Below are 17,722 nucleotides of genomic sequence, written 5' to 3'. Positions count from 1 at the left end.
AATTACAGTATAAAAAAGACTAAATTATGAGACGTAAACTCATAATACAGACTTATTTTACTGTAATTCTGAGCCATAAACTCAGTAGCCGTAAACCCAAAATTACAGTAAAATAAGTCAGAATTATGAGACGTAAACTCAGAATTACAGTAAAATAAGTCTGAATTATGAGACGTAAATCAGAATTACAGTAAAATAAGTCTGAATTATGAGACATAAACTCAATTACAGTATAAAAAAGACTAAATTATGAGACGTAAACTCAGAATTACTGTAAAATTAGTCTGAATTATGAGACGTAAACTCAGAATTACTGTAAAAACAGTCTGAATTATGAGACGTAAACTCAGAATTACAGTAAAATAAGTCTGAATTATAAGACGTAACTCAGAATTACTGTAAAAACAGTCTGAATTATGAGACGTAAACTTCATTACAGTATAAAAAAGACTAAATTATGAGACGTAAACTCATAATTCAGACTTATTTTACTGTAATTCTGAGCCATAAACTCAGTAGCCGTAAACCCAGAATTACTGTAAAATAAGTCAGAATTATGAGACGCAAACTCAGAATTACAGTAAAATAAGTCTGAATTATGAGACGCAAACTCAGAATTACAGTAAAAAGTGTGAGTTATGAAACATTAATCTAAATTACAGTTAAAAAAGTCTGAAATAGGGGTTGTAAACTTCGAATTACAGTAAAAATTACAGTTAAAAAGTAAATTCACAATGATGACAATTAAAGTTTTCCTCGTTAATTGAGAAATTCTTGCAATGACAACCCCCCGACAATAAAATTCAACATCGACATCTTACAATTCTGCTTTCCTTGTAAAATCGTTGCGGTAAAACCTGTCCCTACACAAATATATTTAATCATTTACACATCCAACAGATTTTCCAGAAAAAGCACACCAAACACGTGTGAAATACAACATATTCTTTTATTATTGTATTATATTGATAAATGTCCATCTGAGGAAAAAAAGAGAGAAGAGAATACAACAAGAAATCAAGAATAAACTGTAATATCAATAATAAAATATGTACAGGTGGAGTATAGCATTTATTATTAACACAATCTGTCCAGACACAATCTCTCTATACAAGCAGAGGGGTCAAAGGTCAGTGCCTGCTCATGACATCATCGCCAGACCGTCCAATCACATCGCACCGCCTCCCTCCGCTGTTTTCCACATTAATGGATCCGTAACCAATCATCTGGAGTCTCCATCTCTGACCAGCAGGTGGCGCCAACTACACTATTATCATTATTATCCGCTTCTTCCGCAGTGGATTGGCAGGTTAATATACAGCGTATTCTGCTTCATAAATACATCCGCGATCAATACTTTAAAACTATACATATCCAGAAGATTCTCTCTTATATCTAAAATTAATACGCACCAAAATGAACGAAATCAGAAAATATCTTTACTAGTACGAAAACACACGCGCACACAAACACACACACACACACACTCACTCACGCTTCCCGAACACATCCCAGAGCTCACGGTTAAAGGAGTAGAATATTCTGAATATGAAAAATGAAGGATTTACATCCCCCCCGTGTGGACAAATGACGTTATTAAAAATAAGGAATGCAGAACTTTCTTAGAATTAAGACTTTGTAGCTTTGCAAATTAAAAAGCAAACTTGCAACATTGAGAAACTGAAATAAAAGCGCAATATTTAATGATGATTTAGATTTGTTGATTGCAATTTTAATTTACAAACTCACAATTGCAAAGGAGAAATAAGTTAAAATAGCAAAATATAAACTGATAAAAATATAAGTTCTCAAGATTTTGCTTTTTTTTCTTACACTTTGCAAAATAAATGTCAGAATTATGTGATGAAGTGTCATAACAAGCTTATTTTATCATGTGATATAAACGTAATCTATATTTTATTGTGAATTAAGATTTTGTAGCTTCGCAAGTAATGAGAAACTGCTGCAATTCTGAAAAGGAAAAACCTAGTAACTTGTTTATTATTTTCACGGTTGCACCTTTGTATCTGTGCTTCGCAATTTTGAGAAAAAAATCATTTGAAGATGTAATAAACAAGTGCAGGAAAACACACGTTCTCAGAAACAGGAGGAATTATATAATAATCATATGATTAAACTCAAAAATGTCTCGCAATTCTGTGAAAAAAGAAAAGTTTTCAGATATAAACTTCTGATTTTTTCTCAAACGTTTTATCTTTTTCTCTCAAAAATGTGATTTTTTTCCTCAGATTTTTAGCACTTTTAATATTATTTTATTTTCATATAATAAATAAATGACAGAAGTATAAGCAAATGTAAGAAATTAAAATATTTGCAACCTAAAACCCCAGAATCTCAATATTTCATTGCAATTGTGAGAATTTGTATCCTAAAATTCCCTCAAAATTCAGATTTTTCATTGTTCTAAATTGCAGCTCTTTATTGTTAATTGTATTTCTGAGAAAAAAACTCTCGTATTGCAAGATCTGAACCCACAACAGTGAGAAATAACGTTGCAAAAATATCTCACAATTTGTTTTTGCTTTTTTTTTCTCAGAAATTTGGAACCATAAGATATAAACTCAAAGGACTTTTAATTTGCAATTCTCTCATGATATCTTTTTCCAATTTTAACGTACAAAGTCACAACTGCAACTGAGAAAATAGAGTTAAAATATACACTGAAAGCTCACAAATTGTTCGATTTTTAAAATATAAACTTGATGTTTTCTGAAAATTATAATCTTTTTCTCAGCTTGCAAAAAAATGTGGAAAAAAATGACAAAAATAATAGCAAATGCAGAAAATGAAGATTCCCCAAAGAACCCCAAAACCAGACAATTGGGAATTGGTCTTAAAATTCCCCCTAAATTCATTTTCATTAATGTGATTCTCACTTGTAATTCTGAGGAAATAAAACTCTCAAAGTGCAAGACCTAAACTCACAATAGAGAAAAACTATTGCAAAGACTGAGTCCTTTTTGAGTTCATATCTCACAATTTGCTCTTTTTTTTTCTCAAAATGTGAGCAATTTTAAATTCTGAGAAAAAAAAAACGCATCCAAAACTCAGAGGGCTTTTATTTTGAGTTACTCTCATGATATTTTTGTGCAATTTTAATGTACAAAATCACAATTGCAATTGAGCAAAAAGCTTAACATATAAACTGAAAGCTCACAAACTGCAGTTCTGAGAGTTTTTCAGCTTTTTTTCTCAAACTTGGCAAGAAAATAAATGTCAGAATTATGCGATGAGAAGTCATAATGACCGTATTTTATCATGCGATATCAATGCAATGCTATATCAACATCAATGCTATATTTAATTGTAAATTAAGACTTTGTAGCTTCGCAATTTTAAAAAGTCAACTTGCAATAGTGAGAAACTGAAATAAAGGAGCAATTCTTAAAAAGAAAAACTTTAGAACGTTTAATAAAACTTTTTATTTGAATTGTTTTATATAATTATGTTTATTATTTGTATTTCTTTGTATTTTTGCATTGCAATTTTGAGGAAAACAAATGGGAAAATGTAATAAACAGAAGTCCAAGAAAACTTCATAAACACGCAAGTTCTCAGAAACGAGAGCAATTATACGTCAAAATTGCAGGAGAAAATCTCAGAAATGTCCTGCAATTCTACAAAAACAAAAAGTTAGATTTTTCAGATATCAACTGCTGATGTTTTCTCAAGATTATGATCATTTTCTCTCAAAAATGTGTTTTTTACACCCGTATAATTTAACAAATTGACAAAAATATTAGCAAAGTTAAAAAATGAGAAGATTTGCAACCTAAAACCCCAAACTTCTGTTTTTTCAATGCAATTCTGAATTTGTATCTTAAAATCCTCCTAAAAAGTTTTAAAGATTCACAATTTGCATTTCGAAGAAAAAAAATAAAACCCTTAAAATTGAGATTATTTCCTCTCGCACTTGGCAAGAAATTAAATGTCAGAATTATCTGAGAGGAAGTCAAAACCAGCGTATTTCATCATGTGATATAAATGCAATCAATACTGCAGAAAACACACGAGGGCGAGTAAATGCTAGCAGATTTCACCATGCTAAACTAGTCCTTTAACAGCATTTGGTAAAACAGCAAACGTCCTCTTTCCACTGGGAAACGCACAAACACTGCGCTCCTGTAGTGCTCATGGCATCAGTTAAAGGCAAACCATTCCCAATAAAAGCAGAAAATCTCTATGCTAGCAGTTCAAAACACACACACACACCTGCACACACACACACACACACACACACACACATACACCTAGAGAGTTCAAGTAATCACAGACCAGTTAAAAAACAAAAACAAATTAAAAGTAATCCTGGAGCTGCCCACCAGCCACACCGCCATTAAAAACACACACCTTCACATATGAAACGTAAAAGCGAAGGTGAGTTATACGTCTTATTTAACCGCTCCTGACGCTCACGTTTGGCATTACAGAAAAAACAAGGCCAAAAATAAATAAACATCAACAGATTTCCCACAAATATAGAGATCCGGATCATTGTACACGTCAAAACGACGCAAGATTTATCGACATAAACTGCGTCAAATATTCTGAACTTGTTTACTCCATGTTTGTAGGTTGATCAATGAGATGATTTTAAATATTAAACACACAAAATGGCGTCAGATTGAGTTTAAATATTACATTTAAATGTTTATATGCAAAATTTACATAAATATGATTAATAATGTATAGCGTCAAATAAATCGTGATCGAGAGATGTACGTCCTGATGTTTTGGAGTTTTGAGAGTCGATGATTTCTTAAATCGCAAAATCAAATTTTATGTCTCAAGCTTATGTTAATGATTTAGATATTTACGACAGTATTATTTTTGTTAATCATCTCAACGCAAATCGTAATGCAATCAGATTTTTTTTGGGTCGGCTGCAAACCCTCCTGCAGGTTTATATATAAAAATGACGTGAATATTATTTAATGTATAGCTTTGTAATATTTTGATCTAGAGACACACGTCATGATGTTAATTTATATTGGAAAATAAATAAATATAAATAAACGAATACAATTTACGTTACAAAATTTAAGCCAGTTTTTCTGTAGCAGTGTAATATTATTGTCGTTAATAATCTGTGAAACAAGTCAAATTTAATCATGACGCTAAAACGTGTGCATTTATAATCACAAACAGGCAGAAATTTAGTAGCTTTACTCAAAAATTCAAACATCAAAGTCACGTTTTTTGTAATGTTATATACAAATTTAATAAATCTGTTGCGTTCGATTTTAGTCTTTTATTCAAAGCATCTCCAATATTGTTCCCAATGAAGATTGAATGTTACTGAATCTATGGCAAAAATGTTGAAAATATTATTATTAATGTATAGCATTAAAATTGTATATCTAGAGACGCACGTTTGGAGCTTTTAAGTGTCGAGATGCTTTTTCAACACAAAATTGAACAAAATCATATTTTTCGTCACAAAATTGAAGCCTGTTTCGTTTAGCATTGCAGCATTATTTTTGTTTTAATCTCGCAATGCGAAAAATGATTTATTCTGTGTTAAAACTAGTAAAATATGATCCTGAGGCTCAAACATGTGCATTTACAATCACAAACTCGCAGAAATTGAGTAGATTTACCACAAAATTCAAACATTAAAGTGAGTCACGTTTGTTTTCTTCTGACCGCAAACCCTATTGCAGGCTTTTATTTAAAAATGACGTAAATGTTAATGTATAGCTCTAAAAAATTTTAATCATAAGACATACATTTTGATGCTGAGGAGCTTTGGAGTGTCGAGATTTGATGGTTTTCATCACAAAATTTAACAAAATCCTATTTACGTCACAAAATTGCAATATAATTTTCATTAGTAATCTCTCAATGCAAAAACGAACCATTGTGCAATGAAACGAGTCACGCCTGCATCTAAAATCACAAACATGTAGAAATTTAGTAGCTATATCCAAAAATTTCAAACATCAAAGTGAGTCACGTTTGTTTTTGTAATAGTATGTACAAATTGAATAAATCTGTCGCCTTTCGATTTTAGTCCTTTAATTCAATGCATCTCCAAGATCGTTCAGTAAAATAACGGAAATAATATTATTAATGTATAGCTTTTTAAAAATGTAAATCTAAAGACGTACGTCATGATGTTGAATGGCTTTGGAGTGTCGAGATGGTTTTTCAACACAAAATTTAACAAAATAATAGTTTACTTCGCAGAATTGAAGCCTGTTTTGTTTAGCATTGCAGCATGATTTTCGTTAATAATCTCGCAATGCAAAAAAGTATTAATTCTGTGGAATAATCAGTCAAATAGGATCCTCATGTGCATTTATGATCACAAACATGTCGAAATTTAGTAGTTTACTCAACAATTCAAACATTAAATTGAGTCATGTTTTTGTTTAGTTTTTCCGACCGCAAACTCTCCGACAGGCTTATATTTAAACATTACATAAATATTATTATTATTAACGTATAGCTTTAAAAATGTCAATCATGAGACATACATCTTGATGCTAAACGGCTTTGGAGTGTCGAGATTTGATGCTTTTTCTTCACAAAATTTAACAAAATCATATTTTTACGGTCGCAAAATTGCAATATAATTTTCGTTAATAATCTCGCAATGCAAAAAACGACCCATTCCGCAGTGAAACGAGTCAAATCTGACCTTGATGCTCAATCTCGTCTGCATCTATATTCACAAACATGTAGAAATTTAGTTGTTTAACGTCAAAAATTCAAACATCAAAGTGAGTCACGTTTGTTTTTGTAATAGTATGTACAAATTGAATAAATCTGCCGCCTTTCGATTTTAGTCCTTTAATTCAATGCATCTCCAAGATCGTTCGGATAAATCCCGCATGACTGAGACAATCATCTTGACTTTCAGAGCAAATAAATGGACGTGGAGTTGAGTGAGTTTAAAACAATTCCTCTCCGGAGCGCAAACGTTTGTGTGAAGCAAAAGGCACGTCGTTTTAAAAGGAGAAAAAAAAAATAAAGGTAAGACGGGGAAATCAGCTGGCGCTCACGTCAGGAAGGACAGGAAAAATCCACTGAAACCCAGAGAAAGTAAGACTAGAGGGATGTTCTTGTGGATCAGGAGCTCCTGGTTTTGTTGCTCCAGGCCGGCCCGGATCATCAGGACGAGGTGTGTTTTATTTCTCTTTGTTTTTTGCGAAGGTCATACGAAGACTTTGGCGAGCGCGTCGGCTCCTGCACTGCCGATGTAGCACTTGCTGGGGTGAAACGCAACGTCGTTTATGGACTCGTCGAATTTCTTCCTGTGCGCCGTGAACTCCTGGATGCACGTCTTGCTCTCCATGTTCCACAGACGCACCGAGCAGTCATGACCTGCGCATTTCAGAAGTGTGTTATTAAAGAAACCTGACAAACATCAGCTGTAAAGCACATGCAATGTAATGTGCACATCTATAATGTGTGGCCGTACACCCAAAGCGCTTCACAATCATGAGGGGGGTCTCTCCACACCAGTGTGCAGCAGTGTGCAGATCCACTTGGATGAGGCAGCCTCAGGACAACATCACCAGTGCTTCACCACACACCAGCTATAGGTGGAGTGGAGAGACAGTGATAGAGCCAATTCAGTGGATGGGGATGATTGGGAGGCCATGATGGGTAAGGGCTGATGGAGGAAGTTTGGCCAGGACACCGGAGTTACACCCCTACTGTTCACCAGAAGTGCCATGGGGTTATTAATGAACACAGAGAGTCAGGTGCTCAGTTTAACAGCTCATCTAAAAGACGGCGCTCACTGACAGTATAGTGTCCCCTTCACTATACTGGAGCATTAGGACACACACAGACCACAAGCCGAGCGCCCCCTGCTGGCCTCACTAACACCACTGCCAACAGCAGCCTGGTGTTCCCATGTGCTCTCCCATCCAGACACTGACCAGCCTCAGCCCTGCTCAGCTTCAGTGAGTGAGTAACCGCTCTCGGGCTGCAGGGTGATCTGGCTGTGGCATATGTAATATAATGTCATATAATATAATATATATATATTATATAAACTGCAGCACTTACTGCCAGACATCAGGTAGAGTCCGTTTGGATCCACTGCTAGACTCGTCACAGCATCCAGATGAGCCACCATAGAGTGAATCAGCTTTCCTGAACACACACACACACACACACACACACACACACACACACACACACACACACACACACACACACACACACACACACACACACACACACACACACACACACACACACACACACACACACACACACACAAACACAAACACACAAACAAACAGGAATTAACACACACACACATATATATATATATATATATATATTTATTCATTCATTCATTTTCTTGTACGCTTAGTCCCTTTATTAATCCAGGGTCGCCACAGCGGAATGAATCGGCAACTTATCCAGCACGTTTTTATGCAGCGGATGCCCTTCCAGCTGCAACCCATCACTGGGAATATATATGTATAAATATCACATTTATAAGTACAGCTGAAGTCAGAATTATTAGCCCTCCTCAATATTTTTCCCCTAATTCTGTTTAAAAGAAAGAAGATTTTTTGAAAAGAGAGTTTTTTTGTTTGTTTGTTCTTGTGAAAAACAAAAGTTCATATATAAAAAGTTCAGAATTCAGATTTTGGAAATTAACATTTTAGAATATATTGTGAGCCAAAAAATGGACCTTATGACATAAAACCTCTCATTTATGAAGAAAAAACAAAAACACAAATCTTACATAAAGACTGGCAACACTATTAGCCCCTTTCACACAGTGATACCGGTAAATATATGAAAAATTTCCGCTTTACCGCTACGAAACGACTTTACCGCTAAATTAAAAAAGTGCTGTTCACACAGACGAGGACATTACGGATTTTTTCCGGGAAAGAGCATTCACACATTCATTCCAGAATGCTGGTAAATTCTGCCATCATTAACCAGAAATGAGCTGTAAACGGCTGCGCTTGTGTTTGTAAACATTTGACCACATCACAAACTCTGTGGAGGATCAGTGTTGTGGAAAACTTCAACAAAAACATATAGAGGAACACTTTCACATGTCGAGATGTACAGGATATGTGTGTGTGCTGGCGCTCACTCCATAGGCACACCCGACACGTCAAGCAACTAAAGGAAGTAAAGCTTGAAAGTAAACATACAACGGCTTAATATTCACCCTATTTTCTGAGCGGCCGCAGCCATTTGAATCTTTTTGGCTTAATTCTTCTGGACTCATTCACTTTCATTCATTTTTAGACGTTAAAAACTGCTCGTTTCGCTGTTTGTTGCAAACTGATATTTCCTAATTATATTATTCTGCTTGGTCTGTGTAGTCATGCAAACATTTGTTTGTAGAGCAAGTAGTTTGACCGTTTTCTGCTGTTTATTATTCCGAGTCATTTCTCCCATAGGCGACTGAATCACAAGTTCTAAGACAATCGCAAAAACAGGCGCACTTCCGAATTTAAAATAAGGTCAATAAGCATCTTATCGATAATTAATTACACGGTTGGCATTGAGATGAACATATAAACATTATCTGACTAATTTGTATCAGCTAAATGTGTCTGGAAAAATATTCAAAGGCTTTTATTCTCATAAACTGCGCGGACGTGAATTTGTCTGACTGTTCTGATTGGCTAAAATAGACGTCTCAGGTCAGCACGTTCTAGACGTGCACGCGCTCTTTCCCTCAATCTTCCTTCTGAGTTCACACAGCGCAGCATTCCGGCAAATTACCGGTAACTTACAACTTCTCTTTCCGGAAAACAGCCAGAACGAAATTACCGGTATTTTCAAAAAGAGCCTGTTTGCCGTATTTACCGGTAATTTTCCAGAAAGGTCTGTATGTGTGAAAGGGGCTATTAACCACCAATGAAAACAAACAAACAACAACAACAGCTGATTGTGGAGTAAAGTGTGAGTGTGTGTTTTTGCTGTGTTACCGGTGTTGTTGTCGAAGAAGCGAATGTGTCGGTCCTCCTGAGCGGTGATGGTGATGGGCAGCGTCGGGTGACTCAGCACTTTATTGATTTGACACGGCGCATCTGAACACAAAACACACACACACACACACACACACACACACACACACACACACACACACACACACACACACACACACACACACACACACACACACACACACACACACACACACACACACGTGCGCAGTCAACAAGATATCATCTATATATATCATATTTTGGACAGTGAGTGATTTTTTTACATCATTAAATATTATTTAATATACACTAAAATATAATATTACTATAATAATGTAAAGTTACGCAATAATAACATTATAGAATAAAATATCCATCACCTCCAATCATGGAGCAGTCCAGCAGTCAAATTTATAAAGAATAAAATAAAATAAATAAATATATATATATTTCCTTTTTTTTATTTTGAATTGATTTTAAGAAAACTAATGATTCAAAATGTAAAGACTGCATTAAGATAAAACAGAAAAGAAGACTGAGTAATATTAAAAGAACAACAAAATAAATAATAACTAAATCAACATAGTAAGGGTGCATTAGGACGTGGCCTCATGGCTGGAGTTGCCAAGGGCCCCCAATTCACCAAATTCACCCCTGTGTGTGTGTTTGTCTGTGTGTGTGTGTGTGTGTGTGTGTGTGTGTGTGTGTGTGTTTGTGTGTTTGTGTGTGTGTTTGTGTGTGTGTGTGTGTTTGTGTGTTTGTGTGTGTGTGTGTGTGTGTTAGTGTTTGTGTGTGTGTTTGTGTGTTTGTGTGTGTGTTTGTGTGTGTGTGTGTGTGTGTGTGTGTTTGTGTGTGTGTGTGTGTGTGTGTGAGTGAGTGTGTGTATGTGTGTGTGTGTGTGTGTTGTACCAGGTTTTCCAGCGCTCTGAGACTCTAGCTCCAGGATCAGTTGTCGTGTCTCCATGTTGTAGATTCCCGTCCTGCCGTTGCTGAAGGCCGTGACCATGTGAGCCGGATCACTGCACACCACATCCACTGATGACGGCACGCCCAGCTCTACACAACACAACACAACACATCTGCTTATTTACACAACACTACATTATACTGTAATGTAATACAACAATACAACACAATGTAATATATATTTATATATTCACGCCTATTATTGTTCACACCCCTGGCAAACTCTGACTTAAAGTTTTTATTCAGATGTAAATAAAAGTTGAGAAATATGTTTTTTTTCCACAATGATGCCTCTTGTACGTTGTCTTATTATCTTTTGAGAGAAGCCTGGGTCATTTATGGTCAAAAATGAACTTACTGTTTATATAAAAATAACTTTAAGTTAATGATGAATAATGTCAGGCTTGACTATATATAAATACATACTATATACACATATATAAGAAGATATATATACATAAAACAGTTCTGTCTGGTTTTTCGAATTTGATTGGCTGATAGCCGTGAGATATTTAAGTAATATCAGCACCCGTACAGCCTCTTTACCCTTTGTGTATTACTCCGCCCACATACAGCCAGCAACAAGCAGAGAGACACTCGACAGTTTAACAAATATTACTGCTGTAAGACAACATCATGTACTTTTGAGGCTTTTTAGTGGAGAATGTAGTTGTTTAGATGTCAACTATGCAGTTTATTTGTAAGATTAGTGCCTATTTTAAAATATTTACAATTTCTGAGAGAGCTCGTCGGCGGCCTTTAGCCTGCCGTAGTGTAGTAGACCAAAGACGGTTGACGTTTTCTATCCACAAGATGGCGACAGAACCGCATAATAATCCCTACTGCTTAGAAGATTATAACAGTCTGATTTCTAACTACAGCAGATCAAATCATTATTAAACTGGTAACGCACCTGCCAACACTCCCGTTTATCCTGGGAGTATCCCGTATTTCAAACCAATCTCCTGCAACCATCCCGTTTTTTATTTCTTCCGGAAAACTCCCGTAATTTCACCCACCCCTCTCTTTGGTACAGTCTGCAAACACCCCCGGGTTGCCAACTTTGGTACACATCGGCCACACAAAACCCGCTGCATCGTCATCAACAACTGTGTTATTCACTATTCAGAGAGCTCACCCCGAAACGGCTTCTGCTGTTCTGACATCAGCTGCAGATGTGAATGAATTGGTGGAAGAAAGTAGTTCCTAATATAAAGTGGTTTTTAGAAGCTCCGTGTTTGATTTTCTTATTTATATACATGATTGTGCTGTCGAACTGTTGTATAAACGTAATCTCACACTCGTAGCAGCCTCCCACCAGTGCTGACATCCAGCCGTATCTCTCAAAAATATATATAGATTTTTTTTGTGAACTGATGTGTGATACTTTATTCTTTATTTACTTTTAGCTTACATTTAGAATATATATATATAATTAATTTCAAGAAATGCAGTTAAAAATAATTCATAAATAAAAATGAAAGAAAACCTAAAAAACCTCTCTCATATGAAGCAAATAACAAATTTAGCATTTATTAATTTGGCGTGTTTACAATGATGAAGTCACAGAGTCATCAGCATCCATCAAAACCCCCTCATAAATACAGCACAAAAAACAGAGATTTTTGTAAATTGAAGTGCAGTAATTGATTATTTTAGGTCTATTCCTGTGTGTGTGTGTGTGTGTGTGTGTGTGTACCCTTATTTGTGTTGAAGCAGGCGATGGCAGGCTCTGTGTCTGCAGCGCTCCAGAGCCGCACCGTCCCGTCAGCAGAGCAGGACAGCAGACGCTGATGAGCAGAGCTGAACACCAAACCCCACACCGCATCTGTGTGTCCACTGAGAGAACCACGCAACACTGACGACTCTACACACACACACACACACACAGAGAGAGAGAGAGAGAGAGAGAGACACACACACACACACACACACACACACAGAGAGAGAGAGAGAGAGAGAGAGACACACACACACACACACACACACACACACACAGAGACAGAGAGAGAGAGAGAGAGAGAGAGAGAGAGAGAGAGAGAGAGAGAGAGAGAGAGAGAGAGAGAGAGAGACACACACACACACACACACACACACACACACACACACACACACACACACACAAACAAATGTAGAAAATATTGATGAGCACATTTGTATATTTGATTATTGATGTTTTACCGCAGGGGAATGTTTAGCACGAGCAGTGGACTGTACCATAAGAGTCGTAGGGGTCGATGTTTGGGTTTGGAGTGTTCCAGCTCTGGATGGTTCCGTCCAGCCCACCACTGAAACACTGCTCTCCACTGGAGCTCATGACCACACACAGCACTGGCCCTCTGAACAACACACACACACACACACACACACACATCAGAGCAGAGCAATCACACACACACACACATACACACTAGTGCTGGATCCTCTGACCAAGCAGAGACACAGAACAGCTGAACACTGACCTGTGAGCCCTGAAGGTGTAGATGGGCTCCACATCAAGAGCTGCACACCTGAAATAAACACACACAACATCAGCAATCACAACACACACACACTGTACAAAACAAACTCTAATGAAAATGCCGTTATTCATTTATTGTTATGGATTATTATTATTATTATTCATCACTGATGTAGAGTGGGGGGAGTGGAGGATTAAGCATGTGCTATTCCATTTCAGACATGTACAAGTTCAAACTGTTTCGTGTTGAGTTAAATTTTTGGTTTGTTCACAAATTTATTTATTTATTTACTGTTATTTTTTAACGCTGAAAACAAAAACTATCAAATGACTATTGCAAATTACGAATGACCACTGAAAAATGAAGGAAATGAATAATAAAAGATGGACAGAAGTGTTGAACGGCACTGACTTCTTGGTGGGCGCGGTCTTCTGCAGGTTCCACATCTTGAGCGTGTGGTCTTCAGATGCGGTGATCAGAACCGGCTCCACCGGGTGAAACGCCAGCCCGCGGATCGAGTCGAAGTGGTTCCTGAGCGTGAACTTGGGGTTCCACGTTTTCCTCAGCGCGTCTTTATTATTAGTGATCTGAGAACAACACAACACACTTAAATGCACAGCCCACGTTTACACACTCTAATCTCACATTAGCATCAGCTTTCATCAAATATTTGTGTGATATTTTTGTTTTTCACTGTTTATTCGCTGATGAACATGTTTTTATGGTGTCAGTAACTCACGTCGTAGGACAGACTCTCGGCCTCGTTAGCGACTGTGAGTCCGGCTAGCTCTCCGAGACCCAGTTCATTCTCCAGAGCCTCATCTGTCCCCATGATGAATGACTTTCCAGAGGACGGAGGAAACGTCATCGCTTCCACTGTACAACAACACACACACACACACATGAGACGACAGTCATGCTAATGCAATCTGGATTACATTTAGCTCACTTTTGTGCTCTTCGGTAGATGATTTTCAGATTACATATAAATTACATTTGTGCTCTTTTTAAGATTACTCAGATTATTTTTGTGTTTTTTGTAGATTACTTTTGGATTACATTTAGATTACTTTTGTGCCCTTTGTAATTTACTTTTAGATTACATTTAGAGTACTTTTGTGCTTTTTTTGTAGATTACATTTAATTACTTTTGGGCCCTTTGTACATTACATTTGGATTACATTTAGATTACTTTTGTGACCTATGTAGATTTCTTTTGGATGACATTTAGATTTCTTTTGTAGATTCTATTTAGATTACTTTTATGCCCTTTGTTAGTTATTTTTGGATTACATTTAGACTACTTTTGTGCCATTTGTAGATTACTTTTAAATTTGTAGATTACTTTTAAATTTGTGCTCTTTCTAAAATTACTCAGATTATTTGGTAAATTACTTTTGGATTACATTTAGATTACTTTTGAGCCCTTTGTAATTTACTTTTGGAATACATTTAGATTACTTATGTGCCCTTTGTAGATTACTTTTGGATTACATTTAGATTACTTTTGTGCCACTTGTAATTTACTTTTGGATTACATTTAGATTACTTTTGTGTTTTTTGTAGATTATATTTAGATTACTTTTGTGCTCTTTTTAATTTATTTTGGGATTACATTTACACTACTTTTGTGCCCTTTGTAGATTACTTTTGGATTACATTTCATTACTTTTATGCCCTTTGTCATTTATTTTTGGATTACATTTAGACTACTTTTGTGCCCTTTGTAGATTACTTTTAAATTTGTGCTCTTTCTAAAATTACTCAAATTATTTTGTAGATTACTTTTGGATTACATTTAGATTACTTATGTGCCCTTTGTAATTTACTTTTGGAATACATTTAGATTACTTATGTGCCCTTTGTAGATTACTTTTGGATTACATTTAGATTACTTTTGTGCCACTTGTAATTTACTTTTGGATTACATTTAGATTACTTTTGTGCCACTTGTAATTTACTTTTGGATTACATTTAGATTACTTTTGTGCCACTTGTAATTTACTTTTGGATTACATTTAGATTACTTTTGTGCCACTTGTAATTTACTTTTGGATTACATTTAGATTATTTTTGTTACCTTTGTAGATTACTTTTGGATTACATTTAGATTACTCTTGTGCTTTTTTGTAGATTACATTAAGATTACTTTTGCGCTCTTTTGTAGATTACTTAAGGATTACATTTAGATGTAACTTATTTATCTTCCTTACTTTTGTGTTAACCTTATTTGAAGTCACATATATCAAAGCAGGATAATCTTGTAATATTTTGACAAACAGAAAGTAAAAATATCTTCATTGTTTATCATCATCAAGAGTTTCAACATCATCTGATTAAAGTGCAATGATGAACAGTTAATACTTCACAATAATCACACTAATGAACCTCGCTGTTAGTGTTTGCTGAGAGTAACACTCAATAACACTAAAGCACAGCTGATGAGTTTAAAACATTCACTTCATATTAAGTGCGTTTAAATAACAGCAAGATTACAAACAAACAATATTGAAAATTCACAGTAATATCACTTCATCTAATATCTTCTAAACAATACAAGAGCAGAAAACAGTGTTAATCCCATATAAAACCCTCTGCTGAAAAAAACTAAACAAGCAGCAGGTTTAAAATGAACAACAATAAATGTAATAATATGTAATCATGTAATTCATCAAAAGTAACTGTAATCTGATTACAAGTATTAAAAAAAAAAAGAGTAGTTTACTAATGACAAGATCTTGATTTTTGTAATGTGATGGTGTCTTGTGAGAGATTTACCTTCGTCGGTGCGTCCCAGCTGGTGTTCGTTGAGTCGGGGTAAACTGGGCCGGGCTGGTGGAGCCACCGGAGGCTGGATAGAGGACAGATCCTCTGCATCCCGCAGATTAGCCAACATGTCCTGCAGTTTACAGCGGTTCGGCCCTACAAACACCACACAACAACCATAATACATCTGCACTTCTGTAAGTTACAATAACAACATAACAACGTGTTCATCTTTGAGCATGAGTTATTTACAGCCAATAAACCAGAAGCATAAAAACATTTGAATATGAAGAAAACTTTGGTAACCAACTATAGGGAATTTTATGAAAATGTATTGAAATTTAAATAGTGTAAAATTATAAACAAAACTTAAATAGCCTGAATTTTAGAATTTAAAAACATATTAAATAATTAAATTATTAAACACAATAAATAATTAAATACACTTGCATTTTTTTCTAGATTTTAATGCAATAAAAAATAAATTAATTAAATTTAGATATCCATTGAATGTATAGTATGATTATTTATTTAATTTATTGAAAATTTGTAAATTTTTCCATTATATCATTTAATATTTCTATTTTCTGAATTTGTTTTTTCCCATTTTTGTTTATTTATTTTTTCCACTTATTAATTTGATTTTTTCCATTTTTTTAAATAAAAATTTTCCATTTTTATTTTTAAATTTCATTGATTTTTACTTAATTGAATGGACAGATAACTCTCAAAATAAATAATCTTGATGAACAAATTCATCAAGAAATGTATTAAAAAAATGAAATGTTTAAAAAAACCATACAGATATATTCCACTATAAAACAAACAGAAATATAAGCATAAACATATGAAATATTTTATAAATTAAGCTATATATACAAATAAAATAATCTTTTATTAATAGATCATGCAATTATTTTCACTATTCATATATGCTTTAATAAACTATGCATCTAAATATTAAACAATTAGAAACAAAAAATTAATTAAGCAATGTCCCTCTCCTCAAAAGTGGTCACGGGCCAGGTTAATCTCACAGTTCAGCTTTATAAATAAACTGCTTTAACATTGATTTCATGCTCCAAGGTGGACAGTTTTCAGATGGGGATTAGCAGGATAATCAATCTGTCAGGATGAAATGGCAAAGAAATGAAAAACTGGAAACAAATCAGAGGAAAAATCTGAGAAGGTGACAACTTTGAAAGTAAGCAGAGTCTTGTGCAGTCTGTCATACAACCATACAAGGAAATGGGGTGGAGCCTGACTCATAGCCACACCCACTACTGACAGAGGGTGGGGCCAGTAAATCACACCCCCAGAGCACCAGCATATAAAACAGAATGAGAGCAACAGAAAAGAGCAGAAGGAGAACAGAAACAGTGTCAGCAAGAGAAACAGCTGAATAATCCTGCAGAACAGAAGAAAAGAGCAGCGCACGCATGCACACACACACACACACACACACACACACACACACACACACACACACACACACACACACATACACGCACACACGCACACGCACACACACACACACACACACACACACACACACACACACACACACACACACACACACAC

The 17,722-nt window shown here is 35.3% G+C and overlaps 1 protein-coding gene across 8 annotated transcripts in view; it reads right to left on the bottom strand.

The window, feature by feature from the left end:
- Nucleotides 1-930: 930 nt before the first annotated feature.
- strn (striatin, calmodulin binding protein) overlaps nucleotides 931-17,722 on the bottom strand; it is a 73,367-nt gene continuing 56,575 nt past the window's right edge. For 3 of the 8 annotated variants that reach the window (XR_012386903.1, XR_012386901.1, XR_012386902.1), the window contains 11 exons: nucleotides 16,154-16,297; nucleotides 14,115-14,251; nucleotides 13,787-13,962; nucleotides 13,376-13,423; nucleotides 13,131-13,252; nucleotides 12,613-12,780; nucleotides 10,857-11,003; nucleotides 9,948-10,049; nucleotides 8,044-8,130; nucleotides 5,442-7,350; nucleotides 931-5,401 (listed from right to left, as the gene is read on the bottom strand). Coding sequence is in view for 5 of the 8 variants with exons in the window: in XM_073916132.1 (XP_073772233.1) it covers nucleotides 7,181-7,350; nucleotides 8,044-8,130; nucleotides 9,948-10,049; nucleotides 10,857-11,003; nucleotides 12,613-12,780; nucleotides 13,131-13,252; nucleotides 13,376-13,423; nucleotides 13,787-13,962; nucleotides 14,115-14,251; nucleotides 16,154-16,297 (1,301 nt within the window). In the remaining 3 variants the exon portion in view is untranslated. 8 annotated transcript variants of the gene reach the window in all.

The sequence above is a fragment of the Danio rerio genome, chromosome 11 (assembly GCF_049306965.1).
Source record: "Danio rerio strain Tuebingen ecotype United States chromosome 11, GRCz12tu, whole genome shotgun sequence".
NCBI classification, from domain to species: domain Eukaryota; kingdom Metazoa; phylum Chordata; class Actinopteri; order Cypriniformes; family Danionidae; genus Danio; species Danio rerio.
The sequence above is the reverse complement of the archived record's forward strand: the minus strand, read 5'-3'. Positions and strand labels throughout refer to the sequence as shown.